This window comes from Phodopus roborovskii, unplaced genomic scaffold (genome assembly GCF_943737965.1).
Source record: "Phodopus roborovskii unplaced genomic scaffold, PHOROB, whole genome shotgun sequence".
NCBI classification, from domain to species: domain Eukaryota; kingdom Metazoa; phylum Chordata; class Mammalia; order Rodentia; family Cricetidae; genus Phodopus; species Phodopus roborovskii.
The window spans coordinates 3,138,752-3,163,894 of NW_026126460.1; the positions used below are offsets into that span (position 1 = coordinate 3,138,752).

General features: G+C 43.0%; 2 protein-coding genes across 4 annotated transcripts in view; one reads left to right on the forward strand and one right to left on the reverse strand.

Annotated features, from left to right (window-relative positions):
- Positions 1 to 7,324, reverse strand: part of Rftn2 (raftlin family member 2) — a 62,870-nt gene extending 55,546 nt beyond the window's left edge. For 2 of the 3 annotated variants that reach the window (XM_051190222.1, XM_051190220.1), the window contains exon 1: positions 6,695 to 7,323. In XM_051190222.1, coding sequence (XP_051046179.1) covers positions 6,695 to 6,833 — 139 coding nt within the window. In that variant the 5' untranslated portion in view covers positions 6,834 to 7,323. Of the gene's footprint in view, positions 1 to 6,694 lie in introns of all 3 variants that reach the window. The other variant, XM_051190221.1, reaches the window with a different exon arrangement.
- Positions 7,325 to 14,875: 7,551 nt separating this feature from the next.
- Positions 14,876 to 16,866, forward strand: Mars2 (methionyl-tRNA synthetase 2, mitochondrial). The gene has a single exon (XM_051190223.1). It carries the CDS (start codon positions 14,879 to 14,881, stop codon positions 16,637 to 16,639), a length of 1,761 nt encoding a protein of 586 aa, XP_051046180.1. The 5' UTR covers positions 14,876 to 14,878; the 3' UTR covers positions 16,640 to 16,866.
- Positions 16,867 to 25,143: the final 8,277 nt, after the last annotated feature.

The window sequence follows — 25,143 nt, forward strand, 5'->3', positions numbered from 1 at the left end:
TTTCAGCTTTGCTTGCTGTATCCCCACCCATTCCTACTCACACTTTAACTGCTCATATTCATACTTCAAACTACCAAAGCTTCAATAACCATTATTTAATCAAAGCCGAGAAAGTGGCCTACTCGCCATAGACCTCCCATTGCACTCTTTCCAACTCTGGGTCTCTGACCTTGACTGTCCAGTAGCCACTGCTCGCTCTTCCTTGAGTCAGTGCCAGGCTGGGAATGCTGTCCTAGTCGATACAGTTCAGTGTCAAGCAGAGACAGTGGGCTAAGGAATGGTCTGCCCCTGTCCTACACTGCCAGGCTAATTGGTGGGTGCTGGTGGTGCACGCCTTTAATCCCAGCACTTGGGAGGCGGAGGCAGGTGGACCTCTGTGAGTTTGAGGCCAGCCCTGTTTACAGAGCAAGTTCTAGGGCAGCCTCCAGAGCTACAGAGAAACCCTGTCTCCAAAAACCAAAGCAAACAAATACCTCTCCCCCAAACAAAACCCTCATACAGTGCTTACTCAGGGTGTGTCTTTACTCAACACCATGAAGGGTTGGACTTGCCTGTGAGCTGTGCTCCTAGAGTTCCGCTTTCACGGCTTTGTAACAGGAGTCAGCAAAGGATGCCCATGGTGTCCAGCGGTGTGTCCCTTTGGCTGCTATAGCGTAATATGCAGAATTAAGTAGGTGTGACTGAGTCCACATGGCTCTTACAGCCTACCGTGTTTATAGTCTGCCCTTTACAAAAACTGTTAGTGGATGGATGTCAGCAGTCCACTGGTCCCTTGGGTGGGTAGGCTCTTGGTTTGGGCATTCCCAACTGCTTGACTTGGACATCCCTGTACACCCCATGGTGTATGTGGGCACTGGATGTATCTTCAGTTAAGTAGAAAACTCCATTTTTTTTCAAATGGTTATTACTTTATTGACAGCTGGCATAGACAGTTTCAGAATTTTACCTATTTTGGGTATTTTGTAGTTCCTGATCACCAATGTCTGGAACACAGTTTTATGTCTTTGGCCACTTGAATCCCTGATTTTGGTGTTTATGTCGCTTTAACTTGGGTATAATGGCTGTACCCTCATCTACTGCTATCTCATCCAGCAATTGTACAGTTATCTGCCTGCCTCTCCAGTAGCAGTCTGACCGCTCAGGCCACAGCCTAGCAGGAACTGGCTCTGTGGCTGCCTCGAAAGCTTTAACTAAGTCTCTATCACTCTATTTCTAAATAAGACTGGTGATTCAAAGACTGGGGTGAAAACCTGCGAGCTCAGAGACCCCATACTTCCACTCTGCCAAGCAAGAAAACCTGTGCCACTCAAATTCCTGTGTCTCCCATCTCTCCCCGATGCCCCCTGAATCTTTATGGTTACTTTCTGTCCACTAGTTGCTAACTCAAGGTTAATTTTATTTAATCAAAGCAAATGCAAACTCAGGGTTCACAGTGTGATTGGATATCCTTGTCTGTTCTTTTCTTGGGCTGTCTTTTTCCTTATTGTCTTGGAGTGATGATTTAAATATTCTGGACAGAAGCCTTTATGGGAGCCTAGCTCATTCTTTACATCTCAGATGACGTGGCACTTATGAAGAACATTTCTGGACCTGCCCACTCAAGTCGACTGGCTCCTTCTCCCATAGCTTCCGCAGCCCCAGGGTGCATCCCAGGGCACAGTATGTGCAGCCCCAGGTTGCATCCCAGTATGTACACTGTGACTGAATGTGTCCTTCCCAGTGCCTGTCACAGGGTGTTCATGCAGATGTGGTCTGCTCAAGTGCACAGAACCAGGCTTTTCTACAGTGTACCCCAGCTTTCAGCACAGGGGCTGAACCAGGCTTTTCTACAGTGTACCCCAGCTTTCAGCACAGGGGCTGAACCAGGCTTTTCTACAGTGTACCCCAGCTTTCAGCACAGGGGCTGAACCAGGCTTTTCTACAGTGTACCCCAGCTTTCAGCACAGGGGCTGAACCAGGCTTTTCTACAGTGTACCCCAGCTTTCAGCACAGGGGCTGAACCAGGCTTTTCTACAGTGTACCCCAGCTTTCAGCACAGGGGTTCTCAGGAAGCACACCTCACTTGATATAAGGGCACAGGTAGGAAAAGAATCACCAGAGAAGACACAGAGAACTAGCAGGAATGCAATTGCATTGTTTCCTAACATTGACTGTTTTTGTTTTTGTTTTGTTTTTTGGTTTGATTCTGAGTCAGGGTCTCCTGTAGCACAGGCTGGCCCCAGACCTGTTGTGCAGGCAAGGATGACTTTGAACCACACTGATCCACCCGCCTCCACTTGCCCAGTGCTAGGATTGTAGGCTTGTGTCTTGGTGCTTGGTTTTATGCAGTGCAGGGGACTGAACCCAAAGCTTCATGCATACCAGGCAGACACTACCGATTAAGCAACATTTCCAGCTCTTGGCAGTTTTAAAAGTTGGTCAGCTGTATGCTATTAATAGATCCCTTCCTCCCTGGTTCAGAATGGAAACCTTTTCCACAATAGTCTGTATTTGTGAGATTTGTTATTTTTCTCATGTTGACTATGTTATTTCAAACATAATGGAACACCTTTCATAGTTTAGTAAAAAGAAAGAATAGACATTATATTAACACTTTTTTTCTTCTTTTTGGTTTTTCTAGACAGGGTTTCTCTGTATTGTTTTGGAGCCTGTCCTGGAACTTGCTCTGTAGACCAGGCTGGCCTCGAACTCACAGAGCTCCTCCTGCCTCTGCCTCCTGAGTGCTGGGATTAAAGGTGTGCGCCACCATGCCCAGCACGTTATATTAACACTTAAGAGGACCCAGTCAATATTATCATCAGTTTCTCTCCCTGTAGCACTTTAACATTAAAAACCATTGATTGTTGGGGGTGCTCTAGAAGTTATTAGATTGATATAGTTACATGAAATGCAGCCTGACTTTTATTTCTCTTCACCCCTGTCCCCTTCCACCCCTTTCTTTATTTCTGACAGGTCTTGCTGTGTAGCCCAGGCTGGCCTCAGACTTGCAGTTTTTCTATCTTAGCCTTCTAAGACCTGGGACTATAGGCATATGCCACCATGCCTCGTTCTTTCTTTCTAACTTCTATTTCTGGCCATGTATTCATCCACTCTTGTTGATTTTTAGTAATACTCTGTAGAGCCTCATCCCTATTCCTCTGGAATATTCTCTAACACTTAATCGTGCCCTTCTGTAGCAGCCCTGTGTTTGAGGTTCACTGGTGTTGCACAGTTCTGGAAGCGCACTCTGGTTGCTTTTGTTGAGTTGTTCTCTTTATGGCTGTGTACCAAATCAGCCCAGGACACGCTCCACCCCTGCTCCCTCTTTTGAAGACTTTATCTCAGTTCTCCTTCAAATCACCACTTCCAGCTGGGAATACAAAGAGGAGTAAGAGCCTAAGAGCCAGGGTTAAAGAAGGGAAGGGATGAAGTCCATCCCAGCCTTCGAGGTGGAGGGGCTGTCACCGGAGGAACGGTAACAGCTGGCTTTTAGTGAGTACCCACTAACCATGAGGTACCCCCTCGGAGGTAGTCCTCTGTCATTTTTTAAAATATCTACACATCTGTTTGCAGACAAGGAATCAGCTACAGCAGCTGAAAAGGACCCATGACCCAGGAACTAGGACCATTGAGTCTTGCATGCCTAATCATCTTGCTGTTGTTTTCCTTGTTGAGATGTGAATGACTGGAAGACCAGAAAAGCACAAACAAAGAGAGGGAAGGGAAAGCAGAGAGAACCAGAGAGGAGCTTGGGAAGTAGTCAAGAGAACTGGAGGGAGAATTAGCTGGGGAGTTGAAGCTGTTTCTTTTCTGGTTGGATTTGTGCTCGCCTGTGCTTATGTGGGATGTGTGTGAGTGCAGAGAGAGAGAGAGAGAGAGAGAGAGAGAGAGAGAGAGAGAGAGAGAGAGAGAGAGAGAGAGAGAGAGGATGTGTGCATGTGTGAGCTCAAGTGTGTATGAGTGTGCATGGAGGGCAGAGGTGGACATTGGTTGTCTTCCAGAATTACTTTCTACTTTATTTTTTAAGACAGGTTTCTTGTTGGATTTGAAGCTAATGGGTTGGCTATGCTGCAAGGACAGTGCTCTCCAGAGATCTTGCTGTCTGTGTCCACAGTGCTGGGGTGCGATGGACACACCTGGCTTTTCTGTGGGACTCTGCTGCCTGAGCCACCCCCCCCATGCTAGATGCCCGATGAGAAGGTTGGGAAGGGAGTAGTGATAACTGAGACCACGTAAGAGAGGGGCGATTTTGAACCATTCAGCATTGGAATGAAATAATATATATTCCTACAATACATATACTACTGTGGAAACTTTGCACAACAGAATTTGCAATGAATTGATTGGGGAGGGAGAGGTAGAATTGAATGGGAAATCAATAAACTGTTCAAGATAAATGGCATATAACACAGGGACTTGGAGATTTTAAAGTCCCCCCCCCCTTAAACTTTATTCTCTGTTCCATGGCTTCCATTGGGGGGCAGGGGAGAGGAAACAAAACAAAACACAAAAAACTAGAAAAGTAAGAGACAGGCTCATTGTCAACATACACAGCTGTCACCAGGCCATTTTGTTTCTGCCTAGGTTTCTCACCGTGTAGTGGCCTGGCAGCCAGGAGCAGCCACTATTCATTTTTCCTCCCAGCAATTCCAGGAAGGGATGCCAGTGCCAAGCAGAGGGCTGGCATGTGTTAGCCCACCCAGACTCACTAGCATAGACGCTGGGGTGGCAGGCAGGTGGCTGTCAAAGACAGGAGGGAAGAGGCAGGGGAACTATGACTGGAAGAGGGGGCGGAGCAGGGCTGGTACACAGAGTCCTGGCTTCTGAAGCTCAGGCAAAGGCAAGACCAAAACAAATGGGCAAACAAAAACCCCCAACAACAACATGTGGGGGGACGGGGGAGAAATGGGCCAGGAGACCAGGCGCCTGTAGCAAATAGGAAGCAGATGCTGCCAGCAGACACGCCTGCTTTAGCGTTAGCGTGTGTGCAAAGCACACCCATGCCCGTGCGTTACGATGGAATTACCCGTTTGCAGCATCTAGAGTGGAAGGTGGGAATTATATTCCTTTCTCGGAGAAAAAGGTTTCTGCTAACAACAAAACCAAAATGACTGTTGAGTGAACGCTGCGTGTCTTCTCAGTTCGAAGGTAATAGTGTCTGTGTGAATTTGTTGGAGGCGCTAACATCTTGGGATGGTAAGGATCAGAAAAATGTTAAGCCCAGAAAGTTCTACAAGCCCTAAAGCTGAGCTGTGCACTGAAATCTTAAAGTGTGGATGAAAACGGCTCTGGCCTAAGCTTCACAAATAGTCAAGGAGGGTACGTTTTTGCATTCGGTGCATTTGCCACCCCAAACAGTCTGTACTGACAATGAAAGGCAATGGGGTGAACCCCACGTAGAGGCACCCCGTCACAAGGACTTTTCTCCAGTGGCTTTTTAAAGGCAAGTAAAGATGTACAGTTACTGGCTTCTTTTCTATCGGCATACCTCAATCCATTTACAATTCACACAACAAAGAAGCTGACAATTTAACTTTTCTCCTTCTGGAAGCCTTATCCTTACTCAGATCCAAATAGGTAGGTAAACATGTTCGAAGCACAGGTACGGATTTTATGGATCTCTGGAAGGGCTCTGCTTGCCGGGCGGCCAGCTCAGTTTCTGACAAAGAAAAATGGGCTGCTCTTGCTTCACACACAAAGATGCACTGTTTTCAGAGCAAACCAAAAAAAAAAAAAAGGCGGTGTTGGGTAGTGGGAATAGGGAGGGGGATAAAGGACAACATCTAGCAGGATAATTTAGTAGAAACTCTGTGAGTTGAGGAAATGTATGAATGACTTGAGAGATTTAAAATTATGCTTTGCTTTAAGAACTTTATGCTAGTATTTGGAAAACTCAGCAAGCAAATTTCTCTAAATTTCATTTTGTTTTTAAAAGCACAATATAAGTAAAGATGTAGCTTGTTTTAAACACTGTTATGTCCTTGTGTCCCTACAAGACACGCGTCTGTAACAGCATTCAGTTTCCACAAGAAGGGAGGTGAAGCCTTTGGTGAAGTGGATTGCCCCAGCCCCTTCCCCAAGCTGCCTTCTGGGCTTGTTTATTTGTGTTTCCAACTTCTTGGAACAGACTTTCTCTGTTAGGGATGGAGCAGCCAGCTGAGGAAGTGTCTTCCAGTGGGCTATTTTTCCCTCCTAGAAACAAAACCCACAACTTCTTTTTTTTTTTTCTCTCAACTTTAGTTTGATCAAACATATCACATGAGTAACACAATCACGAAATTCAACACACTGACCCCCTCAGAATTGTCTTGGTGAAGTTTTCCACGAGGCATACAAGTAGCGTGGCCCACAGCCTGCAGCCCTGTGCCTTTCAAATCTTCAAAACACAAGCTGTCATTAAGGCTATAGCAATTGGGCCCAGAAATCAAACGCTTGTCCTATTTGCTTTAAAAACAAAAGGATCATTTCCAAGCAGTTTTCCTAATTTTGTATAGTACACATGAACCATGGTTAAACACACACACACACACACACACACACACACACACACACACACACCTACCTCCCCAGATATAATTAAGAAACAAAGCGTCATTGTTAGATGGACCACACAATTTCATTATGAAAAAGAGCTTAAGAATCCACAGGTCCATGCTTCAAAGACTAAGCATTCTCTTATTTGGAAACAGATAACTACGTTAGAAGTAAGCGGTACCTTGTAAAGTAAAATCCAGCAGGGCATATTCATAAGCAAACTCTGTCTTTGTTTCCACTTGCGGTCTCTTCAGGGTAGAAAATATTTTTCCTGGGCTGCTGTCATCAGCGTCTTCCAGCTTCCTAAGCCCGCACCCCATGGCAAAGTCTGCAAGGAGTTAGACAGCAGGAAAAGAGCAAGACGACCGTGAGCAGCCAGTTCTCTTGTTGAAACTGCGAAGCAAAGTTACAGACTTAACTGTTTTGGTTTGATTTTCAGCGAAATGATAGATAGCCAGAAAGAAAACGGCGGGTCCAAGGCGAGGAACGGGGGACTTTATCCATTCTTCTGTAAGGTCACTCAGCCCGTGGGTTAGCTCCGGGACGCTGGGCTCGCAAACTGGTGTAACTTAGCAAGAGAATTTCCATGCCACGTCAATTTACAGCCAGCCAGCCCCTGACCAGAGCTCTGCCGCTCAGGGCACGGGGCTTTGTCTCTCCCAGCTGATTGAATGGAAAAGAGGTGTCCAGAAACGGAATTAAAAGTACAACTCGGGTGTGGTTATCTACAGATAGAAGACAGAGTCCGACAAAATGATGACATTCTGTCTGTTTTCTCTCTTCTGTCCTGTGCTCGCTCCCTCTTCCCGCTTCTACTAAGAGAGCAAAAGGGAGGGGGAGAGGAGAGAGGAAGCGAGGGAGGGACAAGCGGAGGGAGGGATGGAGAGATGGAGGAAGGGAGGGAGAGAGGGAGGGAGGGAGAGAGAGAGAGAGAGAGAGAGAGAGAGAGAGGGAGAGAGAGGGAATTTCAGTGTGGTTGGAAACAAAAATCAGTTCCAGAAGGGAAGTGAGCTTTTCTTAGGGAACCCTGGAATCCCAACAGGAGAACAGAAGGAAAAAAAGAGAAAGAAAGGAAGGAAAACAAAACAAGGAAAACCCTTCAGTCCTAGGTGGAACGTTTAAAAATCTCTTTCTACATGGAGTTTCTTTTTTGCTAGAAAAATGTAATTAAAAATACCAAGTATAAAAAGCATAACCCTTTCCCCCAAAACTCAAGACATTTTCATCAAAAGGCTTGAGAAAGGGGATAACGGAGTGAATGTGGCTTAAGTGCATTACATACATGTATAGAAACATCATCATGGTTTTATATTTTATTTTGTTCAATTAGCATATCCTAATAAAATAGTTAAAATTGCAAAGAAGAGACAGTTGTTCGAGGAATTAGTTTTCCCAGCATGTGCAGGGGCCCTCTGTGGCCAGAAGGGGGTCCCATCCTGGGGACTTGGAGTAACAAATGGTTGTGTAAGCTCTGGGGCTGTGAGTGGGTCCTCTCAGGAGCAGCCAATGCTCTCAGGTCTGGACTCACTCTTCAGTCCTTCAGCCATGGTTTAAAACAGATCTATTAGAGAACTTACAGTGGTGTCTGACAGTTTCACAGGTTGCAAAATGGCTTAGTTTAAGCAAAACAAAACAAAAAAACCCCAAACTAAAAACAAAAAGTGGATAACTTGACTCATTTAATCCTATACTTTGCCACATATCCGAGGTCAGGAATAACTTCCCAGGAGTCACTGCAATGCGTATTTATTGTGTTGTGTCCTGTCCAGGTCTAGGCTTCTTATCACTAGCTCTGAAAGCCGATTGCTTGTGTGTGAATTCTGCTTTTCAGGTTTACTACAGACATGCTCTTGGGGAAGTTATTTGACTTCTCCGAGTTTCAATTTCTTTCCCTCTTAAATGTCCCTAGTGGTACTTCTGCCGCCTTTTGATTTCAAAGGCTGAAACTGTCCATGTTCTGTCCTAATGTTGCTGGGAGAGAGCAATGCATTTGTCAATAAGTGCACCTTATGAGGCAGGGCTGGCAGGCATGATAGGAAGGAATGGGTTTTGGCACCATTCCCATTATTTACAACATAAATCCGGATCTCCTTTGGAAACCTAGAGAAAGCCAGGCTGAAGAGATTGGTCAGTCTGTTAAAGTGTGCACGTGAAAACTCTTTGAAGGGAGTATGTGTGGGTTATTTAGTTTGTAGACCATTGGCATCTTTTGCCTCTTCCTTCTGTTCATTTCCCTTTAAGTGTTTTACTTCTCAAAAGTGTTGTGTATAGGAAACCATTCCATAGTTCCCATGTTCAAGGATAGACTTAATCAGTGGAAGGGAATTCTGGGTAAATTAGACGAATCACCCAATAGACTGAGACTAATTTGACTTTTTTTTTTTTTTTTAAGACAGGGCTTCTGTGTCCCTTTGGAGCCTATCCTGGCACTTGCTCTGTAGACCAGGCTGGCCCCGAACTCACAGAGCTCCACCTGATTCTGCCTCCGGAGTGCTGGGATTAAAAGTGTGGGCCACCACTGCCCAGCTAATTTGACTCTTTATAGAGACTCATGATTGCCATATTTCATGTCCCCTTTTGTAGAATGGGCTGTTGTGCTGTTATGCAGTAAAAATGAAATCTCTGAAGTCTCTCACCAATCACATTGCTTGTAAAATTGTTTATTAAGTTCCCATTACCTTTATCAAGTGTCAGCCATTTCTAGGCATTCAAAATCAAAACAAAACAAAACAAACAAACAAAAAAACCCCAATAGTTACAAAAGGTGACTAGACAGGGTATGTCCCCTAAAGGAACTTATGGGACTATGTCCTGGCTGTTCTCAAGGATGAGTACATGGAGGAATGACACAGAGAGGCAGGAGTGTGTGCCTGGAGAAGGGACATGCATAGCTAAAGGTCAGTTGTGAAGCAGTATGGCATGGGTGAGCAACACTGAGCAGTTGGTTACTAGAACATGAAACTTGAAAGAAAAACTAAGCTGTGCAAACGTGCTTTGAATGCTATATAAATAGAACCTAGACTTTATTTTGTAGGTGATAGAAGGGGACCAGATAAACAAAATGAATGAAAAGGACGATCATTTTCCTACTAGATGTGTCATTGGTATAGCCTGAGGGAGATGCTTTAAATGGAATGGGGAGGGGGAGGCTGGAAAGAAGGCTCTAAGTCCAACTGTGAGCAGAGGCTGACTGGGTATAGCTCTTTATTATTATTATCTATGTATGTAGTATCAGTATACAATTATGTATTGTTTGAAACACTACATCATCTTTGTGTATGTAGTTACTATTACTATTATTATTAGTAGTATGTGATGTGTGTGTGTGAGTGCATGGAGGCCAGAGGACAACTTCAGCTGTTCCTCTGGTTTTTAAGACAATGTCTCTCATTGACTGGAACTCACCAAGAAGCAGAGTCTGGCTGGCCAGCAAGCCCTAGGCAGCTGCTTGTCTCTTTCTCCCCCTCATTGGGATTGCTCAGCGTTCCCCCTTTCCTCTTAAAATGTGAATTGTGAAGGCTGAATGCTGGCACCCATGCTAACAAGGAAAGTACTTTATTGCCTTGGCTGACCTGGAACGACTATATATACTAGGCTGGCTTTGAACCCACAGAGATTCAGAGTTCTGGGATTAAAGGTGTCACTGAATAACTGAACAATCTCTTAGGCCATTTTCTCCTTACAATTGCAAAAGAACAAAATTTTGTTTGATTCAATAATATTTGGAAACCATTTTCATGTATTAATGTGGCATATGTCCCATCTTGACAATTAATGCTAGTTCTTCAAATGTGTAGGTATCACATGCAGATATTCAAACAAATGGGTATTGGAAATGTGTTTTGGAGTTGCACCTGTATTGGATATGTGCAGACATTTGTTATCATCCCTGAACATAGCAGCTTGACAACATGAGGCTCACAAAAAGACCAACATGGTATGTACTCACACACATATGGATTTTAGACATAGAGCAAAGGCTCTCCAGCCTAAAATCCACTGCCAGAGAAGCTAGGAAACATACATGGTCCCCTAGAGAAGGGCAAAGAGATGAGATCTCCTCTTAAATATATATATTCTCCATACAAGGTCAAATAGCTTATTGTTTTTAAAGTGATTTATCTGATGTAGATGATATATTACTTTTAAAGTGATTTATTTGTATGTTGATGGTATTTGGACTTAAGGCCCTCCCAGGAGGAAGGAATTCAAGTCTGGTATTGTAAACCTAGCAAACTCTCACTGTCTGGTGAGGGCATGGACTCAAGAGGAAAACTTATTACTGACTGGCTTTTCCTAAACCAGTGTAGCTTCTACCCCCTTTCTAAATCCTTATCTTTGTACTTACAGTTAAGTGTGGGCTGTCATCCCTCATCAAAGAAACTTATAAGATAAAGACCATTATAAAAAGCTACAACTGGTCAAAAATGTAGAGAACAACTGGCCACAGGGTGCCTGTAACCAACTGACGTATTCACAACCCCTGTACCTAAAGGTCATGGACCATCACAGGAGGAGAGCCAGAAAGACTGTAAGAGTCAGAGGACAAGGATTGTGTCCTATGGATGTGCAAGACTGTGTCTTATAGATATGATAGGGCAATGAACCCATGAAACCTCAACAATATGCCTTATTAAACAAGATGGGAACCACACCATTTGATGTGGTTCCACCTCTAGATCAGGAGCTACAGGCAACTGACGACTGCCGAAAGAGGGATAATTAGTCTTCTCCAGGGGTGAACACCCTAAATGGTTATTTAGCACCTAGTGGCCAACCCTAAAAACATACATGGAAGCAACACTCAATGGACACACTGGGTTGTCCGTGTGTGTGTGTGTGTGTGTGTGTGTGTGTATTTGTATATGTATATGCCCATATATATGTAACACATATACACATGTGCATAACAGTAATAAGGAAAAACAAGCCACAAACTTGAGGTGGAGTGGGAGATGAGAAAGTGTTGGAGAGAGGAGAAGGAGGGGAATGATATAGTACTGTAAGGCTTAGCTGGAGTGATGAGACAAGAAAAAAAAAGAATATAAATATGAAAGGAAGAAGTCAAAGTATCTCTACTTACAGACGATATGATTCAACACATAAGAGACCCTAAGGACTCTACCGGAAAACCCTTAGAAGTGAGAAACACTTTCAGCAAAGTAGTAGGTTACAAAATTTACACAAAAATCAGTAGCCTTCTTCTATGTCAATGACAAACATATTGAGAAAGCAATCAGGAAAACATTTAGATTCACAATAGCCTCAAAATTTTACCTTGAATCGAACCTAACCAAGGATGTAAAAGACCACTACAATAAGAACTTTAAAGCACACATGAAATAAATTGAGGAAGATGAAAAGGCACTGGGTTGTAAAAGTTAGTCTTGTGAAATGGTCATCCTATAAAAAGCACTGTATGGATATACAATATCTAATTATTCATCAGATGATGAACATTTGAGTGGTTTCACTTTCTGGATATTGTGAACATTAGTGAATTATTTAACTTTGGACTCATTTGACTGGCCAAAATAAAAACAGGTAGTACCAAGTACTGTTTTTTTTTTTTTTTCAAAGAAAATGGTTATATTTAAAAAGATGTAAATTAATTTGACTATGCTGGAAAAAAACTTGGCATTACCTTGTGAAGTGCAACATTCACATTTTATTTTTTTTTATGATTCAGCAATTTGATTCCCAGGTCAATAGAAACTTTAGCATATAGGTACAGTTGTAATTTAAGAAAAGCAGCAAGCATGTGCCAGAGAAAGACACCATTTGACAGGGTTCAAGCAGACAGATTTTTTATTAGGGGAAGGGATCATAAAAAGGGAAAGGGAAGGGGGAGACTGGCCTCTGGGGACAGGAGCAGCAGGAGAGAGGAAAGGAAGGAGGGAGGGAGGGAGGGAGGGAGGGAGAGAGAGAGAGAGAGAGAGAGAGAGAGAGAGAGAGAGAGAGAGAGAGAGAGAGAGAGAGAGAAGGATGGGAGGTGGGCAGGACCCTTTTAAAAGGGAACATAGTGAATGTGCACAGTTGGTGCTTAGTGGCTGCAGGTGAGGTCATATCCTGTCTGAAACCCAATGACAGGCCAGCACAGATGCCTGAATACTAACAGGTAACAAAAGAGACATCTGAGAAGGTGAATAACAACACTGTGTATATGAAGAGCCATTTACTTAGGGAACTCTGTCACAGGGAAGGAAGGAAGCAGAGCCATAGGAGTCCGAACATTTTATTTCTAAGATGAGCAAAAAATAGTGTGCTGCTTTTTTTTTTTTTTTTTTTTTTTTTTTGTCAACTTGATATAAGCTAAAGTCATCTAGGAAGAGGGAATGACAATTCAGAAAATACTCCGTTAGATTGTCTGTAGGCAAGTCTGTGGGGCATTTTCTTAGTGATTGTTGTGGGAGGGCCCAGGTCACGTGGGCAAGGGAATCTAAGCAGCCCTTCTCCATAGCTCCTGCTTCAGTTCCTCCCTAGCATTCCCTTCATGACAGACTACAGAGAGTAAGCTATAACAAATCCTTTCCTCCCTGAGTTGTTTTTGTCATGAAGTTCACTGCAGCAATAGGAAACCAACTGGGACAGATAGCATGCTTGCATGCTGAACCACTGACTTCATGGTCACAGGAAAGACAGAAAGAATTTACAGAGAATCTGATTTGTCAATCAGATTTGTTTTATTACCCCCTTTCAATTTTTCCTTCTTTTTAAAACTGGAAATAAACTTTTCATACTATACATTCTGATCATAGTTTCCCTTCCCTCTTCTCCTCCCAGAACCTCCCACCTATCCAACTCCACCCTTCTCTCTCTAGAAAACAAACATTCCAACAAACAAACCAATCATCAAATAAAACAAAGCAAACAGATAGAAACAAAGCAAAACAAAAACAAAATAGGAAAAACACAAATAACCCCCTTTCAATAAAAACACGAAATTGGAAGCTATAACCGAGATGCAAAAGACAAGGTAAAAAATGCACAAACAGCTGGGTTGTGATGGCACATGCCTTTAATCTCAGCACTCACGAGGTAGAGGCAGGCAGATCTCTGTGAGTTCGAGGCCAGCCTGGTGTACAGAGAGAGTTCCAGATAGTACCCAAAGCTACAGAGAAACCCTGTCTTGAAAAAACAAACAAACAAACAAACAAACAAACAAACAAACAAACAAACCACAAAGCATTATGAAACATAGCATCTCCAAGAGGACTGTTGAGTTTGTTTTGTGTTGTCATCTTCTGCTCAGCATGGGCTCTCCCTTAAGTGTGGTTTGCATACCAAGTAAAACTCAAATGGAGATAGCTTATGGTTAGAGGTGTGAGCTTGTGTCCATGTCCCCTCTCAGCACTGGAACCCTATTAGGCCCCAACTTGTGCAGGCTCTGTGCATACTGCCACAGTCTATGTGAGTTCATACATATATTGTTGTCCTATCATGTCTGGAAGGTACTGTTTTCTTGGTGTCTCCCATCCTCACTGGCTTTTACAATCTTTCTGCCTTCTCTTCCTCATAGTTTTGAACTGTGAGGAAGAAGGCAGGGGTTTGATGAAGGCATCATCCTATTTTGGTCTGAGTGTTCCACTGTCTCACTCTGCACATTTTACAGTTGTGGGTCTCTGTATTAGCTCCCATCTAGTGCAGGAGGAAGCTTCTCGAGGATGGCTGAGTGAGACACTGATTTATGTATATAGCAGAATGTTTTCAGGAGTCATTTCATTATTGTTTTTTTTTTCAGCAGAACAATAGTATTTGGTTTTCTCTTAGATCTATGGTCTGCCTAGTCTCAAGTTCTTGGCTGAGAAGCGTCAGGTATGGGTTTCACTTCATGAGCATTCCCTACATTGGTTAATTACGACTTTTCCCCCCAGTGCTTATTCTTCTCTAAAGTGCCCTAGGAAATTAGTTTCCTCCTTTTCATATTTACTTAGATTCTGAGATAAAATTTAAGTGGGTTTTTCAGTTGTTGATTAGAGTATATGGAGAGGCTGGATTTGTGTCCCGTATTATGCTATTTGGGAAAATGCCTCAATATAGAAATCTTGCCAACAAGCTCAGTCCAGGACCGGAAACAGATCCCAGCGTGTAAAACTGTAGCTCAAAGCACAACACACAGGACGCGCTTCTCCAGTCATCTGTGACACGGAACCCAAAAGGCTACCACTCAAACTCTCCCGCCTGCCTACCCGCGGCCCTTGCGCGAGCAGGAAGCCTGAAGAGGGAGGCGCTGTGGGCGGGGCCGCAGAAGCCAGCGCTCGCCGTTCATTGGCTTCCGCGGCGGAAGCTGCGGTGCCATCCAGCTGCGCACGCGCCCTCTCACGTGCTCGGGACGCCGTCTCTAGGGCAGGAGCCGGCTGGCACCATGCTGCGCCAGTGTGCCCTACGGGTGCTGTCGCGCACCCGGGCGGCCCCCGGCTGTCGTCGCTACGGTTCGTGCTCGCCGAGCGCCCGTAGCGACACTGGAGAAGCGCGGGCCTACTTCACCACGCCCATTTTCTACGTGAACGCGGCGCCGCACATCGGGCACCTGTACTCGGCGCTGCTGGCAGACGCTCTGTGCCGCCACCGTCGTCTCCGCGTTCCCGGCTCTGCGTCCACGCGGTTCTCCACCGGCACCGACGAGCACGGTCTAAAGATCCAGCAGGCGGCAGCCTCCGCGGGTCTGTCCCCAGTCGAGCTGTGCGATCGAGTGTCTGCCCAGTTCCAGCAGCTTTTCCAGGAGGCTGGCATCTCCTCCACTGACTTTATCCGCACCACGGAGGCCCGGCACCGGCTGGCCGTGCAGCACTTCTGGGAGGTACTGGAAGCCCGGGGTCTGCTTTACAAGGGGCTTTATGAAGGATGGTATTGCGCCTCCGACGAGTGCTTCCTGCCTGAGGCCAAGGTCACTCGGCAGTTGGGACCGTCAGGGGATCCGTGTCCCGTGTCTCTCGAGAGTGGACATCCTGTCTCCTGGACCAAGGAAGAAAATTACATTTTCAGACTTTCCCAGTTTCGAGAACCACTCCAGCGGTGGCTTCGAAGTAACCCTCAGGCGATCACCCCGCAGCCGTTCTACCAGACAGTTCTTCAGTGGCTGGAGGAGGAGCTGCCGGATTTGTCTGTTTCTCGAAGGAGTAGCCACCTGCACTGGGGCATTCCGGTTCCCGGGGATGATTCGCAGACTATCTACGTGTGGCTGGATGCCCTGGTCAACTACCTCACTGTAGTTGGCTATCCAGATGCAGATTTCAAGTCTTGGTGGCCAGCCACATCTCATATCATAGGTAAGGACATTCTCAAATTTCATGCCATTTATTGGCCTGCCCTTCTCTTGGGGGCCGGACTGAGGCCACCACATCGCATCTATGTCCACTCACACTGGACGGTGAGTGGCCAAAAGATGTCCAAGAGTTTGGGTAACGTGGTGAATCCCATGACTTGCCTTGATCGCTATACTGTGGACGGCTTTCGCTACTTTCTCCTTCGGCAGGGAGTTCCCAACTGGGACTGCGACTACTATGATGAAAAAGTGGTAAAATTGCTGGATTCCGAGCTGGCAGATGCTTTAGGAGGTCTTTTAAACCGTTGCACTGCCCACAGAATAAATCCTTCTGGGACCTACCCATCTTTCTGCACTGCCTGTTTCCCCAGTGAGCCAGGGTTAACAGGGCCATCGGTTCGTGTGCAGGCCGAAGACTACGCGCTTCTAAGTGCGGTGGCCACTTTGCCCAAGCAGGTAGCGGACTATTATGATGACTTTCAGATCTATAAGGCTCTGGAGGCAGTATCCAGCTGTGTTCGTCAAACTAATGGTTTCGTCCAAAGGCATGCACCATGGAAATTGACCTGGGAAAACCCCGCGGACGCCCCCTGGCTGGGTACTGTGCTTCATGTGGCCTTAGAGTGTTTGCGAGTTTTTGGGACCTTGCTTCAGCCTGTTACTCCCAACTTAGCCGATAAACTGCTGTCAAGACTAGGGGTCTCTGCCACAGAGAGAGGCCTTAGAGAGCTCCACTTCCTACCTCGCTTCTATGGACACCCATGCCCCTTTGAAGGGAGAAAGCTGGGACCTGACACTGGGCTTTTATTCCCAAGACTGGACCAATCCAGGACTTGGGTAGTGAAAGCCCACAGGACCTAGAAACAGTCCTTACTGGCTGATGGTAAAAGAGCAGATGTATTCTTTTTGCATTTTCAGACAGTTGTGTTTAGAAAGTGTTGTACAAGATGAGTACTTAACCAGCACATGTCCTGAAGAGCCATTCAGGTACCAGGTACCTAACCCCCCTTTTCATTTCTCTGTGCCATGCCACTAACCACTGTTCTTTGTTGGCTAGTGTCTGAGAAGGGTGCCTGAGGAAGGGACCAAGTTCCTTCTCATTGTACCTTCTCCCAAACCATGGTCCAGACTACCTCTCACGGCTTCTGCTCCTTCTTTCATCTGAAACTGGACTGCAGTTTTTACAGGTCAGCCCTACTCTGTTAGATGCGGTCAGAGACTACATGACTTTTGCCCATGTTCATTCTCATTTTTTAAATTGATTAGTCCAGCAGTTGTGCTTTGTAATATTACACTTCATCCAGTAGGTGGCTCTGCTCTCACACATTCAACTACTTATGAGTGGTTTCAGAAGACTGAGAACTATTTCCAGCTGTCTGAATTCACAGATCTTTATTATTTTACTGTTTTTCTTAAAGGATAACTTTAGAACCACTGCTACTTTAACAACATGAAGATACTAGAATTCTTATTTTAAAACTACTAAAAATGACATGTACAATAAGTAATAAGTAAACATAACAGGTTATTTACATGATAAAACTATAAGGGTCTTTAGGTACACTGTGTATTATAAACATTAAATTTTAGTAATGATTATATGTATAACTCATCTATAAAGTCCTCAAAAGGGCAGTATTCTCTTTATATTTATTTCCTGACTTATCCATAATTTACCTCATGATTTTTGGTCAATCAGGATATATACATATATAATACAATGTAGAAATTATGTAATCATTATTAATATAAGTTAAAATAATCTTTGTGGTTTCTCTTTTTGAGACAATTTCACTATACATTTAAGCTTTCAGGTATTATAGGGCGTACCGCCATGCCTGTCTTTTCCTTTTAATTTGTTATTAAAGTTTGATTGTAAACAGGTTATTCAAATCTGTTTGGTTACATTTATTGACGGTAATGTTCAAGGGAGAAAATGACCAGTGTTCAGGACTGTCAAGGGTTCAGAGCTCTCTCCAAGGCTCCATAAAAGAACAGAGAATATGTTAAAGTAACATATTAGTACAGTGACTAGAACGAATTAAGTCACTGTTATATTAAATAGGGAATGGGACAGATAGGCCACAGTTTAAAATACAAGCTTGTTTTGGAACAGCCATTCTAAGTATGGTATCAGACAGAAAGGGCTCACCATGAAGTAAACAGTTGTGCAGGCAGTTTCTCCCAGACTTATTTGAAGTGCTACCATTCAGCTCTAGTTTCTATTTATTAGCCCAAGTGATAGGTTGTAGGTTGCTAGGAAGCACTGTTTGGAAAAGAATGCTTGAAGGCATTATAAAGGTGGAAGCACCGTTGCCACAGTGTTCCTTTGGACTCCTTGTACCATTTTGTGCTTTAGATCATTCCAGGTCTCCCTCCACAGGGCATATTCTAGTTACCTGCAGGGATCAGTAGGGTAGACTTCTGGGGTGTAGGGCACAGTCTCTTAGTGCTGGAAAGTGATGCAAGTTAGCCTGTTCCCCTAAAAGGAAGGCATCTAGTGGGATTCTAACCTCTCCTTTGGCGAGCCCTTACTGCAGTGTTGTAGTTCCTGCACAGACTCATCCTTATCTTCCATAGGCATCTTCCTCATATCCCAGTGGAGCTTGGCTTGCTGTTAGTGGAGTTTTGCCAGACTTGTGAAGGCATTTACTTAGCTGTTAGACACTAGGAGACAGGAGACCAGAAAAGAGATGGTGTAATTATAGCAGCCAGGGTATTTTAAGTGGAAGAGGTGTGGTAAACTGGATCCTACTTCTGTGGTGATCAGAAAGGTTAAACCGACTTCTGTAGTAGGCACAGTAGGTAAAACAAAGTCTTTGTTGTACACATTTGTGTTTGGCTTGACAGCAGTTTAGAATTGCCAAGTGGAGAGTTACATTTTTTTTTTTTTTTTTGGGCTTGTGTGTGTGTGTGTGTGTGGGGGGGCACCTTAACAACTTGTGGAATAAGGGAATAAAGGTGAATGAAGATTAGTGTGGTCCTCATTCCAGAAATGTCAGTCCTGTATGTGGAATCCTATAGAACCTTCTAAGTTGTTTTTAAACCTCAAAATACTCTTGTGAGTCTCAAATACTCATTTTGGTGTACTCTTGCAGGCAGTATTACAGGAAGTGACAGTCCAGTCCAGATCAAGTTTTCAAGGGCTGTCTTGTTAGGAAGCCATGAGATACAGCTTAGTGGTAGAGCACTTACCTAACATGGAGGGGCCCTGGGCCAATCTTAAGAAGCAAATCTCACCTCTCCAGACTTCTGGCCTGTATCTATGAAGTCATATAAGCAGCAGCAGGTAACATTTATGTTAAATAGTATTACTGTGTACTGTGTTCTACAAACTAATAGATTAGACATTTTCCTAATTGGAAAACCCATGGCTCTAAAAGCAGCAAGTACATACAATCTTTGGTTGCACCAAAACCACAGTCATTTTATAAAGAGACGTTTTTCTTATGAACTGATGAGCTTTAATTGGTGTGAATAGGCTAAAAGACTATGCAGTTGATGCCAGAAGTGTGTAAGTGCACAGGCTGGAAGATGGCTCCTGAGCACAAATTTGTCTGATGGGTTTTGTTTTGGTCAAGATTCCACCTGTAATTACAACCAAGTTCTTTAGTTCTAGAAGTTCTGACACTGGAATGGGCATTAGCTGATCATATAGCAGGCTTCAAAAAATGATGGCCCAAGAAGTAGGTGAGGTTATAAAGATGATAGTAGGGATGGCTTCATGGTTCTGACTGCTCTATCTCTACCAAGTATGTATTGGTGATGTTCTGCATTGATGTCAGATTGAGTTCTGGAGGGAGGCTAGGCCTCTTAGACAAGATGTGGCCAGTGAACATTAATTATTTATAATTTCCTTCTCAAGGCAATTTCCCATCTTCTATAGTTCAGGTTAGAGAATTTGATGGGTTTTTACCTTGTTTTACCCAAATTTGTGGAGATAGAAGGATGCAGATGTGACTATAGCCAAGTGTGTTTTTGCAGCAGTTTTACTAGTTTGGGGGTAGGGGAGGAACTGGGGTCAGGTTGGGGTACCCAAGAGCAGAGATTGCAGAAGAAAGCCTTCAGCTGTCTCCAGAACTTTGAGCGTGCAGAGCTGATCCTGGCCCTTCTGCTAGACCTTTGGATAGGACTGGTGAACTTACAATTAAAAAAGTTTTGTTTGTGTCTCTGTGTAAGGAGGGTGAAACAGGAGTTGCAGGGAGGAATAGGGAAGGGTGGGGCATGAGTTTGTATTAATGGGTGTAGGCGTATGTATTGTAGAGGTCACATGAATCAGTCTCTTTGCTACTGAGTAAGTCAGGGTAGCTGGCCTTCACATCTCTGGAGGTTGTTTCTACCCTGCCTCCAATGTCTTTCCAGGGTTTTGTCTGGGATCTGGGGATCCAAGCTTGGGGAGTCAGGCTCACAGGAGCTCAACTGAGTCCCTTAGCCCCAGGACTGGTGAACTTCTAACTAGGAACAAAGGAACTCTGTTAATGTTTAAGGGCGAGAACAGCTTAAACTGCTTGCTTAAATTGCCAATAACTGTTTTGAGCATGTAGGAAGAGACAAACCAATGTAAAGCTAAAGTTGGCTTCTTTTTCTTAACGTATGTAGTCTTGGGCTACTCAAGATACTACATTTGAATTTAAGGAAAAGCCTAACAGTAAAGAGCTGTTAAGAGTGTTATTGTAAGTTTCAACTTATATTTTATGACAGGACTAAACTGTGGGTCTGATAACTGGGGACCTTTTGCTGCTTCTACATATGAGTTGTGATTGGGAGGCTTAGCCACACCTAGATTGTCACAAAAGTAGGCAATAGTTTCATCCCCAGTGAACTGAACAGCTTCCAGCAGATAGCACAGGTTTAAAAATCGAGGCTGTTGTGAGATGTGATGATGTTTCAGGCAAGTTTGCCAATTGCAAGAAGAAAATTGAAGCTCCAGGTGAGCCTGCCCTTGAGTCACTAAGGACTTTGGCTGAAAATTCTGCAGAGGCCTAGAAGACTCAAGTGGGAAACTGCAGAGATGCTCTAGGAAGAAGTCGGTACCCTGTGGGGATGTGGAGCAGTCACCCCCTCTTCAGTTTGCAGCAATGTTAGTTGAAAATCGTTAAGATACTGAACATGAAGGTGACTTTTAAAGATTTCATTATGGTCAAGTTATAGATCAGAATCATATGACCTCAATTCAGCAATTTAATTGAAATACAACAAATTTTTATTTTTTTTCCTTAAGTAATCCCCTCCCACCAACCTCCTTGGTCCCACTATATAGTCCTGGCTGCATGGCCTATTTAAACCAGCCTGGCTTTGAATTCACAGATTAAAGGTGTGAGCCACTATTTTTAAAGAGGTAGTAGTTAAGCTTTTGTTTGGAGAATCAAATAAGACAGTTTCAGTGGTGCGTCCTTTGACTGATCTAGAACCTTCTATTAAACTCTGGATAATTCATACAAAGTTCACAAGCATTTTATACATTTGAAGCTAATCAGCAAAATAATACAGTGTTTCTAGCCAGATGAAAAGGCAGAAGAAAACTCAACCCAGAAAATGGGAAAGATTATTAAAAGGGCAAATAAAAAGAAAAAATAGTATAAGCAGAAAACCTGTAAGATGATACAAATGAATAATGTAATAGTATAAAATAGACAAGATTAAACAAGATAGCTGGCATGGCAAAATGTAATATTAGTGCAGGCTGCGACTATTAGTAACATAAGGGACAGATGATAATGAACACATGTCAGTTATGTACTTGTGTGATCTAACAACATAGTCTTAAAAAGAAATAGCTAATACTGAAAACTAATACACAAAATTCCATTTACGAGTTCAGGGGAATCATACAACGAGAAGTAAAAAATACAGCAACTCAGTAATTATTAGCATTTGAGTCTTTAATGCTTACTACATCGTGTGTCATTACTGCTAAGTGAAGGGAAAGGAATTTATAGCAAGTTTTGTGGCTTTAAAATTTCTTTTTTCATATAAGTCTCTGTTAAAATAACTGGAACTGTCAGTCAGATGTACCTGGCTCAGTCAATCCTCTCTCAGTAACCTCGCCACCCAAAGCTGGGTGTGATGGATATGGCCCACCCCTTTAATTACATAGCACTTTGGAGGTAGATACAGGGCAATCTCTGAATTTGAGGCCAGCCAGATTCACAAAACAAACAAAAAATAACAATTTTGTGAAATATTTGTTAGTACAATAATAAGATGACTGGAGAAACTAATAGCTTCTTTGTGTTTCATCTTTTCCCACTGACCCAATAAGCTGGTGAGACAATAGACAGGAAGTAATATGCATAGGATTATAGCTTGTAAAACTGCAGCCATAGCAAACCCTAGCACGAAAACCAGTCATAAATATTGTGGAGAGCTTAATTAGATCCAGATTATCTGAGATGAAGAGTAACAAAGAGTCTTTAACTGGAACACATTAGTGTTTGGAGCTGAGGGGAGTTAGTGAACAGACTATTGAAAGTGCTAACAAAAACTTGCAAAGCACCTTTTCTATGAAGCATATTCGCAAATGTCTTCTGTATTCTACACCTGCTTGTATTTTGAAGCAAGTTTAAACAGTTTTTAGGAACAGTATAGCCTACAGCTTTAACATCATTCCCTTTATTATTTCCAGAAGAGTGTTTTAAGTCTTAGAATGCAGTGGTTGTCCTCCAACCCACATCTTCTTAGTGGGTCACATAACTAATTGTAGGGACCAAAAATATTGTCAACAGTAAAACGTTTTGGAATAAACAACCAAAAGTTCATTGAAAATGTGTGAGGAATCCAAGTGCCTCTGATAGCACCATTGCAGCCGCGGTTCTGTATACATAAAACGTGCATTTTGCTTTGCAGATGCCTGGCATGCACTGCACTGCCAACACAGGCTGCCAAATGTGGTGGTTTGGGCGAGAAATGTCCCCTGCAGGCTTGAGTATTTGAACACTTGGCTCCCAGTTGGTGGTGTCCTTTGGAGACTGAGGTTGGTGGAGCGTTGCCGGAAGCAGATGTTGAGGGGCTGCCCAACCATTTCTTTCCTCTACTTGTAGTTTGCTCTGCCTTTTGTGAGCGCTCAGCTTCCTGTTCCTGCTGCTACACCTCCCTGCCTCAATGAACTTTGTCAATCCCTGTAGAACTGAAGTATAAAAAAAAGCTCTTTTTTCTTTAAGTTGCTTTTGGTTATGGTATTTAATCACAGCAACAGAAAGCAAACCAGGGCACTGAAGCAACAGGGCTCAGATGCAAATCTTGTATGTTAGGATTGCTGTATTCTTACCATTCAGAGTTTTTTCTGCTTATGGGCATATAATGCTTTAAACATGAAAAAAAAAAAACCCTTAATATTTCCCAACATTCATTCCTTAGCATTTAAGATTCAAATCTGTTTAATATTGGGTTGTATTAGAGTATTTAAAAAATCTAAGTAGAAAGGGGATCATGAGAGGGGAAGAAGGGACCTTCAGGGATACATGAAATAAAGTCATGGATTACCTGTGATAGGAAAGCGGAAGTGAGTAACAAGCAGACCTGCTGGATGGGGAAGGGGCAAAGAGGGATAGGGGAATGAATGAGAAAGTGTAAGGACACATGTATGAAGGTGTTATAGCTAGTTATTTCCTATGCTAACCTGAAACATTAATAAAAATAAATGAACAGGGGCTAGAGAGACGATTGAGTGGTTAAGAATGTTTACTTCTCCAGAGGATCTGAGTTTGATCCCCAGCACACATGGCACCTCACAACAGTCTACAACTTTAGTTCTGGGATCTCATAACCTTTTCTGTCCTCCACTAGCATCAGGCATGCACCTGGGCCTAACTTGACATACATGTGGGCCTAACTTGAATTCCTAAAAAAATAGTACATCTAGTGGTTTGAATGAGAATCATTGGTGCTCACAGGCTCATGTTTCAGCTTCAGGTGGTGGAATCCTTTGGGAAGGTTTAGGAGGTGTGGCCTTGTTGGTAGGAGTGTCATTGGGGGTGTGAGATTTCAAAAACTCCTGCCATTCCTTGTGTGCTTCCTGCCTCCTACTTGATGTTGATCAAGGTGTGAACTTTCAACTGCTGCTCCATGCCTAACTCCATCATCTAATCTTCTGGAACCATAAGGTGGTGTCTTATCACAGCAACAGAAAAGTAAGACAAAATATTAAAATAAAAATAAAAATTGCTGCTTGAGTTTGATTAAAAAAAAAAATTAAGCTGGCTGTGATGGCACATGCCTTTAATCCCAGCCAGTACTCAGGGAGGCAGAGTACTTTGTGAGTTCGAGGCCAGCCTGGTATACTAAGCAAGTTTTACCACAGCCAGGGCTATACAGAGAAATCCTGTCTTGGGGTGGAAAAAAAAGTTAAAGGAATTTCGGTTAGGGATTAGGTCAGATTTTTCAACAGCTTCTGCACTAATCCTAAACATTTGCCTGCCATTTTCTATTGCATATTTCTATGATACCCCATTCTCAGCATTGGTGGTTGGGCTTTTATTATTGATTTTATACTGTGAAGCTGAAGATGTTTTATGTCTTACAGTAACAGCTCAGTTATTCAGTCATTTTAAATCCCTAAATATGTAAAACATTTTCACTCTTGGTATGTGTTTGTATGATGTGTGTCCTGGCACATATGTGATAGCATGTGTGCAGATGTTACATGAAAATTCTGTGAAGCTGTTCTTCCACCTCTACAGGGTTTCTGGGGATTGAACTCAGGTTGCTAGGGTTACATGGAAACATCTTGTTGACTCTACTTATGTAAAGATAAGTAAGTGTATTCATCTTAGTATATACCTTTCCTTTAGGCTTTCATAAATATATAAATATATATACCAAAGGACTGTTGTAAAATTTATGATTTATTATTATTAGATGTTTGGATTGTATACACTCTTCTATATATACACAAGAGTCATATAAAAAGATTCTTGGGTTAAAAAGGGGGATCATAGATGGAGGAAGTTTAAGAAGCTATGCTGAAAATAAAATATGTTGTCATAAAGTCATAAGGCTAAGTATTTTAAAATGACATTTTCCTAATTAATACTTAATACATTTATCTTTAGACAAACATCAATATTTAAATTTGAATTTACTATTATAGTAACAATGGTAGAGAATTTATACTAGAGTCCACAAACATTGGAACTTTTTTATTTCATACATACAGTTTAATACAAATGAACAATTTAATAAAACTTATCTACTCACTAACAATTTAAATTCTATGACATCTATTCTTATGACAACTTCCCTAAAGGATTGCAGAAACCAGGTCCTTTTGGCTATGGTCATTACCCATCTAAATGCCACATACTGGATAATTCTTGATAAATTTTATTTCATAGCATAGTCAAGATCTTTTCATCTCTTTAAACTAG